Source organism: Emydura macquarii, unplaced genomic scaffold (genome assembly GCF_026122565.2).
Source record: "Emydura macquarii macquarii isolate MOO-44397 ecotype Brisbane River unplaced genomic scaffold, CSIRO-AGI_Emac_v2 contig_2193, whole genome shotgun sequence".
Lineage (NCBI taxonomy): Eukaryota > Metazoa > Chordata > Testudines > Chelidae > Emydura > Emydura macquarii.
The window spans coordinates 121,861-137,895 of NW_027132330.1; the positions used below are offsets into that span (position 1 = coordinate 121,861).

The following is a 16,035-nucleotide window of genomic DNA, read 5'->3' on the forward strand; positions in this document are numbered from 1 at the left end:
CCTGCTGGAGGGAGCAGTGTCTCATGTGCTCTCAGAAGTGTGTCAGCCCCTCAGGCCTGGGGCAAGAGCAATAAGCAGTGGTGATGCTGGACAAGCAGCCCTTCCTGCTGGCGAGCAGACCGATATGGGTGCATGAGAAAAGGACCCTAAGCTGGAAAGAGACCCAGCTCCGGGGGGCATGACTAAACGGCGGACATGGCTAGGGACTGCTGGGACAGGACTGCTGGTTGTTGCAAGGGTATACTTGAAGTATTAACAGGAGAGGACATCAGTGTCTTGCTTGCTTTGAAGGAGAAGTGCCAGAGGGAACTTGCTGCTTTGAAGGAGAACAAGCAGCAGGCTCCAGAAGAAAGAAATGAGCTCGACCCAGACAAGAGGGGCTTGGAGGGGCAAACTGAAATGTTGGTGGATGAGTGGCATGGCTTTGTCTCCCAGTAGGGGAGATGGAGGCCGCCATGCAAGATAGTGTCCAGTTGCTCCATGGGTTTAACCAGCCAGAGGTATCATGATTGGAAAACCAGACCAGCAAGGGGTGCGGGAAGAAACAAAGATTGTGGAATGTCCCCTGGCAGCGGGCAAGGTCCGAAGGGTGTGGGTGAGTGTGTAACAGGGTGACCTGCCTGCATGGGTGAGAGGCCTGGGGTCAGCCAAGGCTGATTCCCGAGGAGGCACAGCACCGCTGATTCCCCTAGAAGAGCTGCGGGAAGAAGCCAGGCTGCCGGCCCTGCAGTGAGAGCTCGGAGAACAGAGGCTGCGGGGAGCAAGTAGGCTCCAGAAGGAACCTGACAGGTGGGGAATGGCTGGAAAGGCCAGTAACCAGCCCCGCTCGGGGGCTGTTGTACTGGAGTCCACGTGGGGAGACCGAGGCAGATCCCCTGCAGAGTGACCTCTGGCTTCAGCAGGGCACTTGGCTGGCGGCTGGCCCGTGTCACCCAAGTCAAATGTCTCACAAAAAGACGCCGTGTAGCCGGGTCACTCCCAGGAGCCTGTTCCCCGCCCACACACACACACACACACACACACACACACACACACGGGGACACGCAGCTGCTGCCCGGGCAACGAGCAAGTTTTAAAAAGTAACTTTGATAAACTCTGCGATGAAAACCCTGCGCCAGCGGGTCCTGAGCTCGGCGCGCGGCTCTGCGGCAGGCCAGAGACCACGGGGACGGGCAGCGGTGCAGGGCGCCCGGCGGCTCAGGCTGGCCCAGGGTCACTCAGCGCCGCATCACCATCATCATCATCCTCCTCCCCCCCCATCCCCCCCCGCGGTCAGGCTCGCCCACCCCCTCCCCCCGCCCTTGGCCCGGCCCCGCCCCCTCTATCAGGCCCCGCCCCGCCGGGCAGGGTCTAGCAGAGCCGGGCGCAGGAGCGGGGCGGCGGCCGCGCACTTCGGGTCCGGCAGCAGGAAGCGGGCGGCGGCCGGACGGTGCCGGGCCCGGGGCCCGATGGACCCCGCGGCCAAGGAGGGGCGGCTCTACGTGCAGCAGGGCCACAAGTTCGGGGCCAAGGTCGGCGGGGCCGGGAGCGGGGGGCGCGGACCGGGAGCGCAGCGCAGCGCAGCCCCCGCGGGATCGGGCCCCGGGCGGGGAGCGCGGGCAGAGCCCGGGGCGGGGCGGCCTGGCGCGGGGAGGGAGTCGCGCCAGCCGGGCTGGGTGTGTCCGACCCCTGCCCCGCCAGGGGAACCCCGGAGCCCGGGCCCCGCGTGCGGAGCTGGCTGCGGAGCCTGGCAGTTTGGGGTCCCGCCCATCAGCTGGGAAGAGAACCCAGGCGTCCGGGCGGTAGCCCCCGGCTACCCCCCCCCCCGCAAGCTGAATGGACCCCAGGAGTCTGGGCTCTAACCCTTAGGCTACCCGGCCAAGAAGCCCTTCCCCCGCCTTCACCTGCTGTCTCGCAGAGCGGGGGGTGAGGCCGGGATGCAGGGCCCCCAGGTGGCTCTCACCCCTGGACTGGGGCTGGTGCTCCACTGTTTGTGGGGTGAGGTGGGGGGGTGCCCCCAGGAACTGCCTCCCTGGGCCCTAGCACCGCTGTGGGGCTGAGCTGTGGACTAGGGCAGCTGCAGGGAGACCTGGGGCAGAGCTCGAGGGCTGCCCCAGGGGAGGGGAAAGGATGTTACTGGGGGCTGCCTTGGTATCTGCTGGGCTCCAGATACCTGCCTCTGTGACAAGCCCCCCCACTCTCCACCTAAGGCCAGACACCTGCCCCAGCATGCCCAGTGAGTCCAGCCCCACGTGCAGACACTATAACAAGCCACTTTTTAGAAAAGGCTCCAGAGGTGATCCCGACAATGACAGGCCAGTAAACCTAACTTCAGTACCAGGCAAACTGGTTGAAACTCTAGTAAAGAACAGACTGATCAGACATGTACGCTAAGGGCAGTGTGCTGCAGAAGATTCAGCATAGCTTTTGCAAAGGGAAATCACGCCTCACCAATCTAAAACTCTTTGAGGGGGTCAACAAGCGTGGACAAAGGTGATCCAGTGGATATAGGGCACTTGGACTTTCTGAGAGCCTGTGATGAGGTCCCCCACCAAAGGCTGGGATAAAAAGGAAGGTTCTCTCGTGGATCTGTAACTGATCAAAAGATAGGAAAGAGAGGGTAGCAAGGAACGGTCAGTTTTCAGCAAACAGCAGAGTGCCCCAAGTATCTGTACTGGGATCAGTGCTGGTCAACATACTCATAAATGATTTGGAAAAATAGGGTAAATAGTGCGGTGGAAAAGTTTGCAGAGAAACAAAATTACTCAAGATAGTTAAGTTCAAAGCAGACTGCGAAGAGTTACAAAAGGATCTCACCAGACTGAGTGGCTGGGTAACAAAACAGCAGATGAAATTCAGTGTTGATAAATGCGAAGTAATGCACATTGGAAAACATAATCCCAACCACACATGCAAAATGATGGGGTCTAAATTAGCTGTTACCACTCAAGAAAGAGATCTTGGTGTCATTGTGGACAACATCCGCTCCGGGTACAGCAGCTGTCAAAACAGCTAACAGAATGTTAGGGACCATTAGAAAAGGGAGAGCGAAACTTAACGAGACAGAAAATATCATCATGCCTCTATATAAATCCAGGGTTCACCCACATCTGGGATACTGTGTGCAGGTCTGGTCAGCTCATCTCAAAAAAGATATGTTGGAAAAAGTACGGAGAAGGGCAACAAAACTGATTGAGGGTAGGGAACAGCTTCCGTGTGAGGAGAGATTAAAAAGACTGGTACTGTTCAACTTGGAAGAGAGACGGTTGAGGGGTGATATGATAGAGGTCTATAAAATCATGAATTGTACGAAGAAAGTGAATAGGGAAGTGTTATTTACCCCTTCACATAACACACGAACCAGGAAATTAATAGGCAACAGGTTTAGAACAAACAAAAGGAAGTATTTCTTCACACAATTGAAGTCAATCTGTGGGACTTGTTGCCAGAGGATTTTATGAAGGCCAAAACTATAGCTGGGTTCAGAAAGAACTAGATAAGTTCCCGGAGGCTAGGTCCATCAATGCCTTTTAGCCAGGAGGGGCAGGGATGCAAAACCATGCTTTGAAGTGTCCCTAGCCTCTGTTTGCCAGAAGCTGGAACTAGATGATGGGAGATTGATCACTCGATAAATTGCCCTGGTCTGTTCATTCCCCTGGAAGCCCCTGGCACTGGCCACTGTCGGAAGGCAGGATACTGGGATGGATGGACCATTGGGCTGACCCAGTGTGGCCACGATCCCTGACTGAACCCAGAGCCCTCCCCACTTGCCCTGGGCTGATTGGCAGCAAGGGTCAGTAGATCCTGTTGGCTTAGTGGCCTGCCTTTGAAGGGCAATAAACTCTGGCCCCATGGGAGCAAAGGGGGTGCAGGGTCTAGCAATGGGGGACCCCCCGAGAATGTTCTGTGTCTGACACCCCCACCTGTTGCAGAGGCCCCTGTAGAGGCTGTCGGCTCAAGCACCTCAATGGCCAGGCCAGAGCAGGGCCTCTCCGAGGCAGGAGGACCCCTCAGCGGCTTTGCCTACCCAAGCCAGCCCCTGAATGCAGGCAATCTGGGGCCCGGACCCGAGCGGTGACAGGAGACAGAAGCCTGTGATGTGCCTGACACCCCAGCTCAGGACACATCCCCCCGGCAGGACTGTATCGCATCTGCCCCCGTCCCCAGGGAGAGGCGCCCCCGTGGCCCTCCCCAGGCTGGGTGGCTGCAGCTGTGACTAGCTGCAGGGCACGGATGGGGGGGCTCGGGCTTGTCTGGGTTTCGTTCTCCCCCGGCTCGCTGCCTGATGATTTGGGGAAGTTTGTCTTAGGTTAAATACAGGAAGTAAGTGAGGACACAGATACTTCCTCTTCCTGTCCCGAGTCAGCAGCAGGGATAGGAGGGGGCAGGGAGCCGTGTGGGGCAGGGCAGGGCAGGGAACAGCGGCTCAGTGAGCTGAGAAGCACCGAGATCCTCTTGCCCCTTCTGCAGGCTGGGGCTGGGGGAACCACTAGGGGTTCCTGAGCAGGGAGGCACGTGGGGCAGCGAGTGCTTGGGGTGCATCCCTCCTTGGCCCAGTGGGGCTGGAGCTCCTTCTCTGTGGGTCAGTTAGAGGCTAGGAAGGGTCTGGCTCCTCTGGGGGGAGGTCCAGCTCTGGGGCCCATGCTGCTCTGCCCAGATCTGCCCCACTAGGCTGGGCGGGGCAGGGAGCGTGACCACCATGGGGGTGAGCTCTGCGGGCTGGGCACTGCTGGAATGGGGAGTCTCACTGCAGGCGAGCGGCACGGCCCCTGTCGCTGAGGCCGGATGTGTGAGGTGAGGGGGGAGCTGGATGCAGCAGCTACTGTCTGCACCAACCAGATTTCCTGCTGGCTCGGCCCTCGCTGACCCAACACACCGGCCCCAGCCCTGCTACCTGCCGTGCGCTGAGAAATTCCCCTTTGCCTCAGCTCTGCTCAGATGTTCCCCCTCCGCTGTTGCCTCAGGCCAGCGCCCGCCTGCCCTTCACTCCGTGCCCCAGGCCGGCTCTTGTGCTTTCACCTGGGCTCACTGTGACGCTCCGGCACCTGCCCCATGCAGCTCTGGAGGGTTAGCGCTGGTGGAGCTGGGGACACGCTGCTGCCCGTGGTGCCTGCAGCTCCTGGCAGCCAGGAATTTGCCAGCCCTGTGCTCCCTGTTCCTGGCAGCCCAGAGGGTCGTGGGTTCGAATCCTGCTGTGCTCACAGGGACCTGGGCTTGGCAGTTCCTCCGCATGGGCCCTCGAATTGTGCTTCCGGCTAAAATCTTCCCATGGGCCTGAGTCCGAGCTGCTGTCCCTGCATCGGGGATGGGGATGGGGATGGGGATGTCCTTACCCGGTGCAGATGGGTCACAGACCCTTGGGGCTGGGCGTGGGGGGCAAGGCCGTTGTGCTGACCTGCTGCGCTGCCCTTGCAGAGATGGAAGAAGAACTGGTTTGTGCTGTACCCAGCCAGCCAACATGGGGTCGCCCGCCTGGAGTTCTTTGACTGCAAGGACCCAGGGGCCGCGTCTGAGAAGCTGAGCACTAAGCGGCTGGACAAGAAGATCATCCGCCTGGCGGACTGTCTCAGCGTGGCACCTGTGCCGGAGAGCGGCCCTAAGGACAGCACGGCCGCTTTCCGCCTGGACACCAGCGACAGGAGCTACCTCTTCGCCGCAGAGAAGGAGCAGAGTGCGGCGTGGGTGGAGAAGCTGTGTGAGATCGCCTTTTCGGTGAGTGCCGCGGGGCTAGGGGGCCAGAGAGCGAAGGCTCACCAGGGCTCAGGAGACCCCTCCCCCCGTGGCAGCCCCATGCCTGGGTGGGGTCCTGCCCATCAAACCTCTTTTCTCTGAGAGCTATTTTCCAGGACGGGGAAACCCTCAGTCTGTGCTCCCCCTCCTGGGAGAGGGGAACCTCAACGTGCTGCCCCAGCCCGTGAGGACCAGGCCTGTGCTACCTTTGGCCACCGCCGTGTGAGTCTGGTAGCACCAGTGCCCCATTGGGGGTGGTACCCAGGGAGCGCCTGCTGGGAGAGCCCCTGGGTGAAACTGGGCCCTGTGGGGATTCCCTCTCTGAGCTCCCTCTCCCCTGGTGGTTGGCAGCGGCAGAGACTTTGCTGTGCTGGGGGGGGGAGCCCACAGTGTTTCAGGGTGTGGTCACCGGGAGCCCTGCCTGTCGGGGCGTGTGATGCTGGGAAAGACTCTCCTCCCTCTGGTGTGGAAGCTCCACCAAGAAGTCTGTTCCATGGAGGTTTGGGCCAAGCTGCCCATCTGGATGCCCCCTTTGTACCCTCTGTCTTGCAGCCCCCAGTGCCTGGCGCTCCCCCAGGCCCCGTCTTCTGCTCCTCTTTCGATCTCTTCTCAACCCACGGCTGCAGCCAGAAATCTTTAGTAGTGCCACGCTAAGGTTGCAGCGTGGAATTCACATCAGCCTCCCCCCACACCTTTCCTCGTCCCTAGCGAAACGGCAGCCCAGGCCCCAGGCTGAAGTGACTTACCTAGTCCTGACCCCACCCTGTAGGCCACTCAAACAAACATTTCCACTGCCTGCCTGGGCAGCCTTAACGGTGCCCTCAACAAAATGCTCTGGATGCTGGCAGGGACACAGCGCCAGCTGCTCCTCTGTTCCCCAGCCGGTCTCTCGGGGCACCCCCTCAAATGCCAGGCCTTGTCCTGTCACCTCTCCTGGGGTGGAATTTGGCGAGTCTCTCCTTATGCAGGCTGCTGCAGCCCAAGACCCGGTCTGTTAATCCTGCTTCCCCAGCAGGTCTGGTTGGATACAGCACCTGTGGCTTTCCCCTTGGATCTGTGACCAGAGCCCAAGCGAGGCCAGACAGCCTGCTTGAACTGAGCATCATTTAACGTGCAGTAGGAACAGAGCGTTAGAGAAAAGGGGTTTTAAAACGAGTCTGCGTGTGTCTGTCTTTCTAAATCTGGCCATCTTGTAATGTGAGCTAGACAGACCTCAGTCTTCAGGCACGCCCTGGGGTCCCCGTCCCTCTCTCGAGAGAGAGGGAGACGCTCTTTTAAAACCCCGCCACACTCTTTTTTGTCTGTCTGTGTTCCCAGCTTTGGCCCTTCTGGACAGAACCAGCGTTGCAGATTGGGTGGGCAGAAGTAGACCCTTCCAAGCTAACAGGTTGGGTATTGTCCCATCCCAGCCCTCAAGTGAGGGTAGCTTATCCTGAGCCAACAGCACCAGAACTAGGGCACCGGTGGGGCCATGCCCCCCCCTTTTAACATGGGTATAGTTCGGGGGGGCAGAGGGACAGTGTTCCTACCCCGTACTGCAAGCTTTGGGCAGGTGCAGAGCCCATGTTAAAACTGCGACCCTCAGGCAGCACAACATATGCCCATGTTAAAAAGTGGGAGGGCATGGCCCTCCCACCCCCCTGGTTCCGGCGCCGTTGTGCTGAGCCGTTCTCCTTCCACGCTGCTCGTTGTCCTTACAGCTCCACCCTCGGTAAAGGAGTCACATTCATAGCGTGGAATTCCAGGAGCCTGGGTATCACCGAGCGTTCGTTTGGTATCACAGAGCAGAGCCACTTCACCTCCTACTCCGTTCACACAGGTGTTAACGCTCAGTTCTGGGTTGGGGGCTGTATCCTGGGAAGCAGTGACTCTGCAAGAGGCTTAGGGGTCAGCGTTGAACATGAGTTCCCAGTGCTATGCTCTGGCCGAAAGGACTGACAGGATCTGTGGATGTGCAAGAGGGGAGCAGGGAGATGTTAACGGCTGTCTACAGCGCTGGAGAGGCCTGTGAGGGAGCACAGTGTCCAGTTCTGGCATCCACCTTTTAAAAAGAAGGTTGAAAAATTGGGAAGGTTGCAGAGAAGAGCCACAAAAATAATTTTGAGGGCTTGAGAAAATGCCTCGCAGTGAGAAATTAGCAAATATGGCAGGCGCCTAACTTGGCTTAAGAGATAAATCTTCAGTGAGCTGAAACACAAAAAGGGAGCTTACAAGAAGTGGAAGCTTGGACCGATGACTAGGAAGGAGTATAAAAATACTGCTGGAGCATGCAGGAGTGCAAGCAGCAAGGCCAAAGCGCAATTGGAGTTGCAGCTAGCAAGGGACGTGGAGGGTAACGAAGGGTTTCTACAGGTATGTTAGTAACAAGAAGGTGATCAGGGAAAGTGTGGGCCCCTTACAGAATGGGGGAGGCAACCTAGTGACAAATGTGGAAAAAACTGAGGTACTCAATGCTTTTTTTTGCCTCTGTCTTCACAGACAAGGTCAGCTCCCAGACTGCTGCACTGGGCAGCACAGAATGGGGGGGAGGAGGAGATGAGCAGCCCTCAGTGCTGAAGGAACAGGTTCAGGACTATTTAGAGAGGCTGGACATGCACAAAGTCCATGGGGCTGGATGCAATGCATCCGAGGGTGCTGAGGGAGTTGGCTGGTGTGATTGCAGAGCCATTGGCCATTATCTTTGAAAACTCATTGCAATTGGGGGAGGTGCCAGATGATTGGAAAAAGGCAAACATAGTGCCCATCTCCAAAAAAGGGAAGGAGGAGGAGCCGGGGAACTACAGACCAGTCAGCCTCACCTCAGTGCCTGAAAAAATCATGCCTGACCAACCTGATTGCCTTCCATGAAGAGGTGACTGGCTCTGTGGATGTGGGGAAAGCAGTGGACATGATATACCTTGACTTTAGCAAAGCTTTTGATACCGTCTCTCACAGTATTCTTATCAGCAAGTTAAAGAAGTATGGGTTGGATGAATGGACTATAAGATGGATAGAGAGCTGACCGGATCTTTGGGCTCAACGGGTAGTGATCAACGGCTCGTTGTCTAGTTGGCAGCCTGTAACAAGAAGAGTGCCCCGTGGTCTATCCTGGGGCTGGTTTTGTTCAACATCTTCATTAATGATTTGAATGATGGGGTGGATTGCACCCTATTTGCAGATGACACTAAGCTGTGGTAGATACCCTGGAGGGCAGGGATAGGACACAGAATGACCTAGACAAATTGGAGGACTGGGCCAAAAAAAATCTGATGAGGTTCAACAAGGGCAGTGCAGAGTCCTGGGCATAGGACAGAAGAATCCCATGCACAGCTACAGACTGGGGACCGATGAGCTAGACAACAGTTCTGAAGAAAAGGACCTGGGGGTAACAGTGGATAAGAAGCTGGATATGAGTCAGCAGTGTGCCCTGGTTGTCAAGAAGGCTAATAGCATATTGGGCTGCATTAGTAGGAGCATTGCCAGCAGATTGAGGGAAGTGATCATTTCCCTCTATTCTGCACTGGTGAGGCCGCATTTGCAGTATTGTGTCCAGTTTTGGGCCCCCCCCCCCACTACAAAAAGGATGTGGACAAGTTGGAGAGAGTCCTGTGGAGGGCAGCAAAAATGATTAGGGGGCTGGAGCACAAGACTTATGAGGAGAGGCTGAGGGAACTAGGCTTGTTTAGTCTGCAGAAGAGAAGAATGAGGGGGATTTGATAGCGGCCTTTAACTACCTGAAAGGGGTTCCAGGGAGGATGGAGCTAGGCTGTTCTCGGTGGTAGCAGATGACAGAACAAGGAGCAATGGTCTCAAGTTGCAGGGCGGGAGGTCTAGGTTGGACATTAGGAAAATGTTTTTCACTAGGAGGGTGGTGAAGCACTGGAATGGGTTACCTAGGGAGGTGGTGGAATCTCCATGTTTAGAGGTTTTTAAGGCCTGGCTGGACTAAGCCCTGGCTGGGATGATTGAGTTGGGTTTGGTCCTGCTTTGAGCAGGGGGTTGGACTAGATGCTCTCCTGGGGTCCCTTCCAACCCTCATCTGCTATGATTCTATGATGAAAGCTAAACGGATTGAGGCATGTTTTCAGATCCAGACTGGAGTCTTTCTGGAAGATGTTTTAGACAGACGTAAGTTGTGGGGTTCAGTAGGAGGCTGGTAAGTGGGTGCAATGGAACGACTAGTAGGATAGTGGAGGTCAGACTAGATGATCTGATGGGCCTTTCTGGCCTTTGACTCTCTGAATCAAACCCGGTGTGTGCTCCTGATCTGCAGACACTAGCAGTGTGGTGCCCGTGAGTCTTGTACACACGACATCCTGACCTCGTGTGCCTCAACCTAGAACAGTAGCATTCAGCTCAGATGCGCAGCCTCGCTCGTGGAATAGGTCCCCCGTGCATTACTGTAGTTCCCATTAACGCTGGAACCAGCCGTCCCCCCTTGGTGCAGTCTCTGGGCCTCTCACCACAGGCTGCAGGGTTTCTCCAGAGTAGGGACCTTTGTGCTGGTGTGATGTCACCGATGGCCTTGCACCTCTGCAAACCGCTCACGAGACCCTGCTGCCAAACGGGACCCTCCCACAGTCCGTAGTGTGTGAGCTGTACTTTCAGTTCTCCATGTGTTCATCTAGAAACACTTGCTTCCCCTCCGTGAGCAGCGGTGCTGGGAATGTCTCTGCGGTGCAGGCAGGAACAGGGCAACTTGTGAGCCCTCCTGGGGTTTCCATTTCACGTTGGCTGGAGTCTGAGCCGCAGGGAGCAAGCTCAGCTCACCCTCAATAAAGATGCTGTTAGGAAACCACCTGGGTTTTCAGAACACGTCGCTAGGGAGCCAGTGCTTGGATCCAGCCTTGTTGCACTGGGCTCTGCTGGCAAGCAGTGAGAGGCACTGTTACATGGACCCCAGCTCCAGCTGTTCACCAGGCGGCTCGGCAGCCCCTGCTGGCGGCTGGGGGGGAAGGTGAAGGGAGGTGCCGTAGGCTTGGATCTCAGCTGTATCCAAAGCCAGGAGGAGGACATTCCCCGGGCAGTGTTGCTGCCATGCCCACCCCTGAGCCTGATGGAGGCATGGCTGGTGCTAGCCGAGGGCCCGGCTGGAACCAGCCTGTCTGTGCTGTGGGATGCGCTGGGATGTGGCTGGGGGAAGATTCTTTGTCACTCGCTCGGCTCATGATCCGAGTTGGACACAAGCCCCTGGTTGAAACCCAAACCTCCCCCACGTCCTGCTGCATGGCCTGTTCTCTGTGAGAGCTCAGCTGGGGGTAGCTCTTCCATCCCACTCTGCTTCAGATCAGCAGCTGCCTGCGTTCCTGCTCCTTGCTGCTGACGAGTGTGAGGGGGAGGCTGGATGTGCCCTGTGCCCTGACCTCCAGCTCTGGGCAGAGGCGTGAGGCTGGGGGCTTTGAAGTGAACCGGGGGTGCTGAATGTGTCGTGGGGCTGGGGGAGGCAGGATTGGCCAGGAGGTGACCATGGGGTGGGGCGGGGGGACTGGCCAGGAGGTGATCCAGGGCAGGGAGGGGGACTGGCTGGCAGGTGGCCCATGGGGTGGGGACAGGGGGGCTGGCTGGGAATGTGGTTCTGGGTGCTTATGCTTCTCCTTGCCTGGCAGGGGAACTCTCCCAATGGAGCCCGGCCTGCAGCTGGGAGCAGCAGGGAGTGTGATGTGGGGGCGCCAGCGCTGGAGATGGCCGTGAACTCCATTTACTACTCGCGGGAGGAAGGTAGGAGGGTCTGCCCAGCACTGACTCTTCTGTCCCACAGCTTGTCACGTGGGGGCAGTCTGCAGCCCTTGCTGCCTGGCATGAGACTGCCCTGGTCTGGCCCTTTGGACCCTGGCTAGCGGACAGGATTCTCCTCTGGGCAGGAGCTGTGACCTGTCCCACTGGCTGCATCTGGAGCTGGGATGCCTTCCTCTTCCCCACAGTGCTTCTCCCTGAGCTGCCGTCCTTGCAGGGGGTCCTGTGGGTGTTGCTGGCTTCCCCCTGCTCTGCCCTTGGTGCAGGGGAAAGTGTGAGGTGTGGATTCCCTGTCTTCCCCCTGCTCTGCCTGTGGTCCTGGGGGTGTCCCTGGTTTTCCCACTCTGCCCTCGGGGGGCGGCTGGCAGTGTCCTTGGCTGCCCTGTCCTACCCTTGGGGATTGGCGGGGCTGGCTTCCCCGCCCTGCCCCATCCCTGTGAGCGAGTGGCTTTCTCAGCAGTGAATGCCTTCTGGGTGACGGTGCAGAGGACGGAGGCGGCAGAGCGGTGTGCGCTGCATGGGGCCTACGTGCTCAAAGCCGAGCGGGACAGTTTGATCCTCAAGGAGCCTCGGACGCAGGAAACTCTCTACACCTGGCCCTACAGGCTGCTCAGGCGATATGGCCGAGACAAGGTTGGTGGGGTGGGACCCAGGGTGAGTGGTAGGGCTCCAGCGGGGCTGAAACCCGTCCCCTGAGCAAAAGGCCCTCTCAGCCCATGCGCCTGTGGCACCACAGGGTTAATACACGGAAGTGCCAAGGCCTGACCTCGTGCAGCATCCCCCATGCAGCCCAGTCAGGAAGCTGCAGGGACCAGCTGCGGCCCTTTGCAGGTGTGTGATGCCTCCTGGGCCCATGCTGCAGCTGTCACTGCCCCTCACCCTCTTTCCCTCCTGGCCTTGGCGACTATCGTGTGTCTGGGGCCCATCGTGCTGCTCTCCCCATGCTTCACGCAGCTCCTGTGTCCTTGGCCCTGCTCACCCGGGGCTGCGTGGGGAGGAAGTGGTTGCTTGAGAGAAGCTGCCGCTGAAGTGTGCTGCTGCCGTTTCCACCAGGGTCAACCAGAAGCGAACTGGAGACTGAGCATGTCTGCTGAGGGGCAGGACACTACGGGGAAGCATCTGATCAGCTTCTTCCCCAGGCTGGGAGATGCTGGGCCTGAGCCAGGGGGGTAGGGTGGGGCACAGAACTGGACTAGCATGAGTGTGGTCAGGGGAAAGTGGCTGATTCCAAGCTGCAAAGCCGCATTCAGCAGATGCCCCCCGGCCTGCCCAGGCAGCTCTGCAGGGGACCAGCTGTCAGGATAATGGTGGCATGCTGGCTTGCTAGGGGTGCCCAGGGCTGGCTGAGGCCTGGACTGTCAGACCGTAGCGATGCTGAGGAGAGGGAATGTGGCGGGGGGTCCACACAGGAGTCCCTCATGGCGAAGGACCCGTGTGAACCATGATTTCAGACTGCAGGGAAGCTGTGAAGTTAGCCAGTACCAGGATTTTTCCAACAGCAGGGATGCCCACTTCTGCCTCTCCATGGTTGGAAAAATCATGGCATTGGGCTGTTTTGGCTGCCCGAGGAGTGGGTGGGGCTTGTGCTTCCTCGCAGACTATTGGGAGATGGGAACAAGGTTGACAGTGCATGGCAATTAGGACCTCCTGGCAAACCAGGGGAGACATTGCAGCACCGGCTGGCAAGGGTGGGAGCTGCGACTGGAAGTCGAAGCAGGTCTGAGAGGGCCCCTGCCAGTGGGATGATTGGGATGGGGGCATGGATCCCAGTCTCACCCAGTCCCCCTCCCTGGTCTCAGCTCCTCACCTGCTGGCGCCGCAGTGTTGCCTCTGGGACTGCCAGGGGCTGCTGCAGGCTGGACTGAGGTTCCCAGTTGTTGCATGTTGTCAGCATGGTCCCCTCATCCCACCAGCTGGACAGACAGGAAGCAGCAGCAGCCTGGGCCAGAGCTCAGTGTGGAGCCACCCAGACCCAGATCTCTGCCCCACACTGGCTAGACAGCTGGCTCCACATACCCCCTTACACCTCAGGGTTGGACTAGCCCACCATCTCCTCGTCCCTCTCTGGGATGGGACCAGCCTGCTAACCCGCCCATGAGCAGCCATGGCCTCAGCGGGGAGGCGGAAGCTGGGATGCCTGCTTCTGCCCCTTGCTGCTGGAAGAATTGCAGCAGTTGGGGGGGCACTGGGTGGCAGTACATCTCCCGTGAAATTCCAACCTCGGGCATGCTGCTGTGAATTTAAAAAGAAAAAGCGAAGGTGATTTACACAGGGCCTGATTCACGGCCCCTGCATGCCATGGTGTGTCTCCTAGGGGCGGCGCAGCCAGGAATTCAGGCCGTTGTGGGGGGAGGAGAGGCCAGGAGACTTGCTGCAGTCATTTCCTGCACCCAGGTCTCCTAAGCCAGCCTCGGCTCCAGCTTCATCTGATTCTTACCTGTGGGATCAACTCCAGGCCCCAGAGAATCTCCTCTTGGGCTGCAGCTAACAATGCAGTCCCCTCTCTGGGCCCGGATCCTGCCACCCAACTCCCGTGGTGCTGCTAGCTGGCTCAGGCTGCCAGCCTCACAGGCAGGGCCCTGCTCTCTCATCTGCGTGATGGCCAAGCCCCAGGAAGACAAACACCCCTTCACCTGCCCCTAAAGCCTTGGTTGGGGCTCGGGAGTGGGACGCGAATCCAGGAGGGGGAGACCAGAGCTGCTCTTGCTGTGTCTGCTGGAGATCTGCCCTGCTCTGTCCCTTCACCCGGTGCCTGCAGCCTGCGTGTGCTCTGGGCTGCTGGTGGCTGGGTGGGACACGGAGTGACCCTCCCTCTCTCCCTGGCAGGTGATGTTCTCCTTCGAAGCTGGCAGGCGCTGCGAGTCCGGCCCCGGGAACTTCACATTTGAGACCAAGCAGGGGAACGAGATCTTCCAGCTAGTGGAGGCCTCCATTCGGGAGCAGAAAGCCCAGGTGGAAGAGAACAGGCAGAGCTGCGACTCCCTGGACTTGGACTGCCCCAGCGTGGTGCTGATCCGCAACGCCCTGGCTGACTCGCTGAGCCTCGAGCTGCCTCCTGAGGGAGATGGCTCAGCAGTGCTCAAAGCTGGGCTGGCTGCCAAGCTCAGCGCTGCTCCAGAGGAGAGAGACGCGGTGGCCCTGCTGAGGGCTCGCACTCTACCTGAGCCCCCTGTGCCACCCAAGCCTGCTCACCCCAGCACGCCCCCACGCTCCCCGCTGCCCAAGGTACCCAGGGCCGTGCCCCCTGCTGAGGACCCAGCCAGCGTGTACTCAGAGCCCCTGGACTCAGTGAAGGGCTTCCGGACCAGGCTGGACCCGCTGTACTCAGACCCCATCGACAGCAAGGCTGGAGGTGGGGCCGTGGGGCACGGCCCTGCCCCGGAAGAGGCGAAGCGCGGGAAGCCCAGCTCCCTGTACTCAGGCCTGTACGAGCAAGTCCAGCCAGCAGGGAACAGCCAAGCTGAGAGGCTGCTGAGAAGTAGGGTGCACATCTATGATGAGCCCGAGGGGAGGGCCCCACGCTCAACGCCTGCCAACTCCTCCATCTACGATGAGGCACGGCTGAGGAGTGAGGCCTGGCGTACGCAGGGCATCGAAGACGAGGGCGGGTACGAGTACCCCTACAATCCTAGCACTGACGACTACTCGGTGCCTGCCTTCCAGCTCAAAGCCGGGACCAAGGGCCCCAAGCCCGTCCCTGCCCCCAAGCCCCAGGCCACGTTCATTCCCAAAGCCGCTGAGAGGAGCACAGAGCCCAGCAAACGGCGTGTGAACCTGGCTCCCGACAGAGCAGGTGTCCAAGCTGGCTTCAACAACAACAACAACAACAACGAGGTGCTGTACAGCCAGGTGCTGAAGCCCCTGCGGGGGCCAGAGCAGGAGCTGTCTGTGGATGAGAACGCTCTGACTCCTATCTATGAAGACCTGGGAGAGATCTAACCTGTGCTGCAGCCCTGCTGCACACCGTCCCGAGAGGGTCCCTGCAGCATGGGCACGGGAACTGTGCCACAAGGGCCTCCACGCTGGACTGCTCATTCTTATCTGCCAGTGCAGGAGGTTGGGTGATACCCAGGACAGGAGACTTCCCTGGGGGGCATGGTGGTTGGTGATGGGGAGAGATGTCTGACTGCGGTACCTATGTGCTGGGAGGATTTCCCAAGCTCTGGGATTGGCTCCTTTGCCATGTAACACTTTGGCAGGGGCGGACCGTCCCCATGGTATCCAGGCACAATGCTCTGGGGTCGCTTGATTCCTGGGCTCCTGGCTCCCCACTGGGGCCTTCTGCTGCTGATTTCTCCTCAGTTCCCTTCAGACTGGCTCTGTGGGCCAGCCGTGTAGCAGGCTGTGCTCCCTGGCCCCCAATGCAAAATATTTTCCTAAAAATTTTATTTTGATATTAAAATCTTAAATTTTAAAACTGAGGAATCTGTATGTGTGTCACGTTCAAGAGCTCGGTGCTGTGTCCCACGCCTGTTCTCAGAGGAGGTGAGATGCTGTGACAGGCTCCCGGGGCACTGTACCCAGATGAAGGAAGAGGCCAGGTTTGCGATGGGCATTGTGAGTGGCACATACCTGCTTGTTTGCATGTGAAAGTCCATGCGGTCTTATTAAAGC

At 58.7% G+C, this 16,035-nt stretch overlaps 1 protein-coding gene across 2 annotated transcripts; it reads left to right on the forward strand.

Moving 5' to 3' along the window:
• Positions 1 to 1,386: 1,386 nt before the first annotated feature.
• Positions 1,387 to 15,846, forward strand: DOK1 (docking protein 1). Of its 2 annotated transcripts, none has more exons than XM_067558852.1 (5): positions 1,387 to 1,511; positions 5,395 to 5,691; positions 11,295 to 11,406; positions 11,879 to 12,054; positions 14,248 to 15,846. In XM_067558852.1, the coding sequence occupies exons 1-5, from the start codon at positions 1,449 to 1,451 to the stop codon at positions 15,358 to 15,360; spliced, it is 1,761 nt and encodes a 586-aa protein (XP_067414953.1). In that variant the 5' UTR covers positions 1,387 to 1,448; the 3' UTR covers positions 15,361 to 15,846. The 2 variants fall into 2 exon arrangements, with proteins under 2 accessions (XP_067414953.1, XP_067414954.1); XM_067558853.1 differs by having other exon boundaries at positions 11,882 to 12,054.
• Positions 15,847 to 16,035: the final 189 nt, after the last annotated feature.

Coding starts and splice junctions, on each gene's coding strand:
- DOK1 (XM_067558852.1), top strand. CDS start 1,449: ATGGACCCCGCGGCCAAGGAGGGGCGGCTCTACGTGCAGCAGGGCCAC. Junction 5,692..11,294: donor TGTGTGAGATCGCCTTTTCG/GTGAGTGCCGCG, acceptor CTTGCCTGGCAG/GGGAACTCTCCCAATGGAGC. Junction 11,407..11,878: donor TTACTACTCGCGGGAGGAAG/GTAGGAGGGTCT, acceptor TGGCTTTCTCAG/CAGTGAATGCCTTCTGGGTG.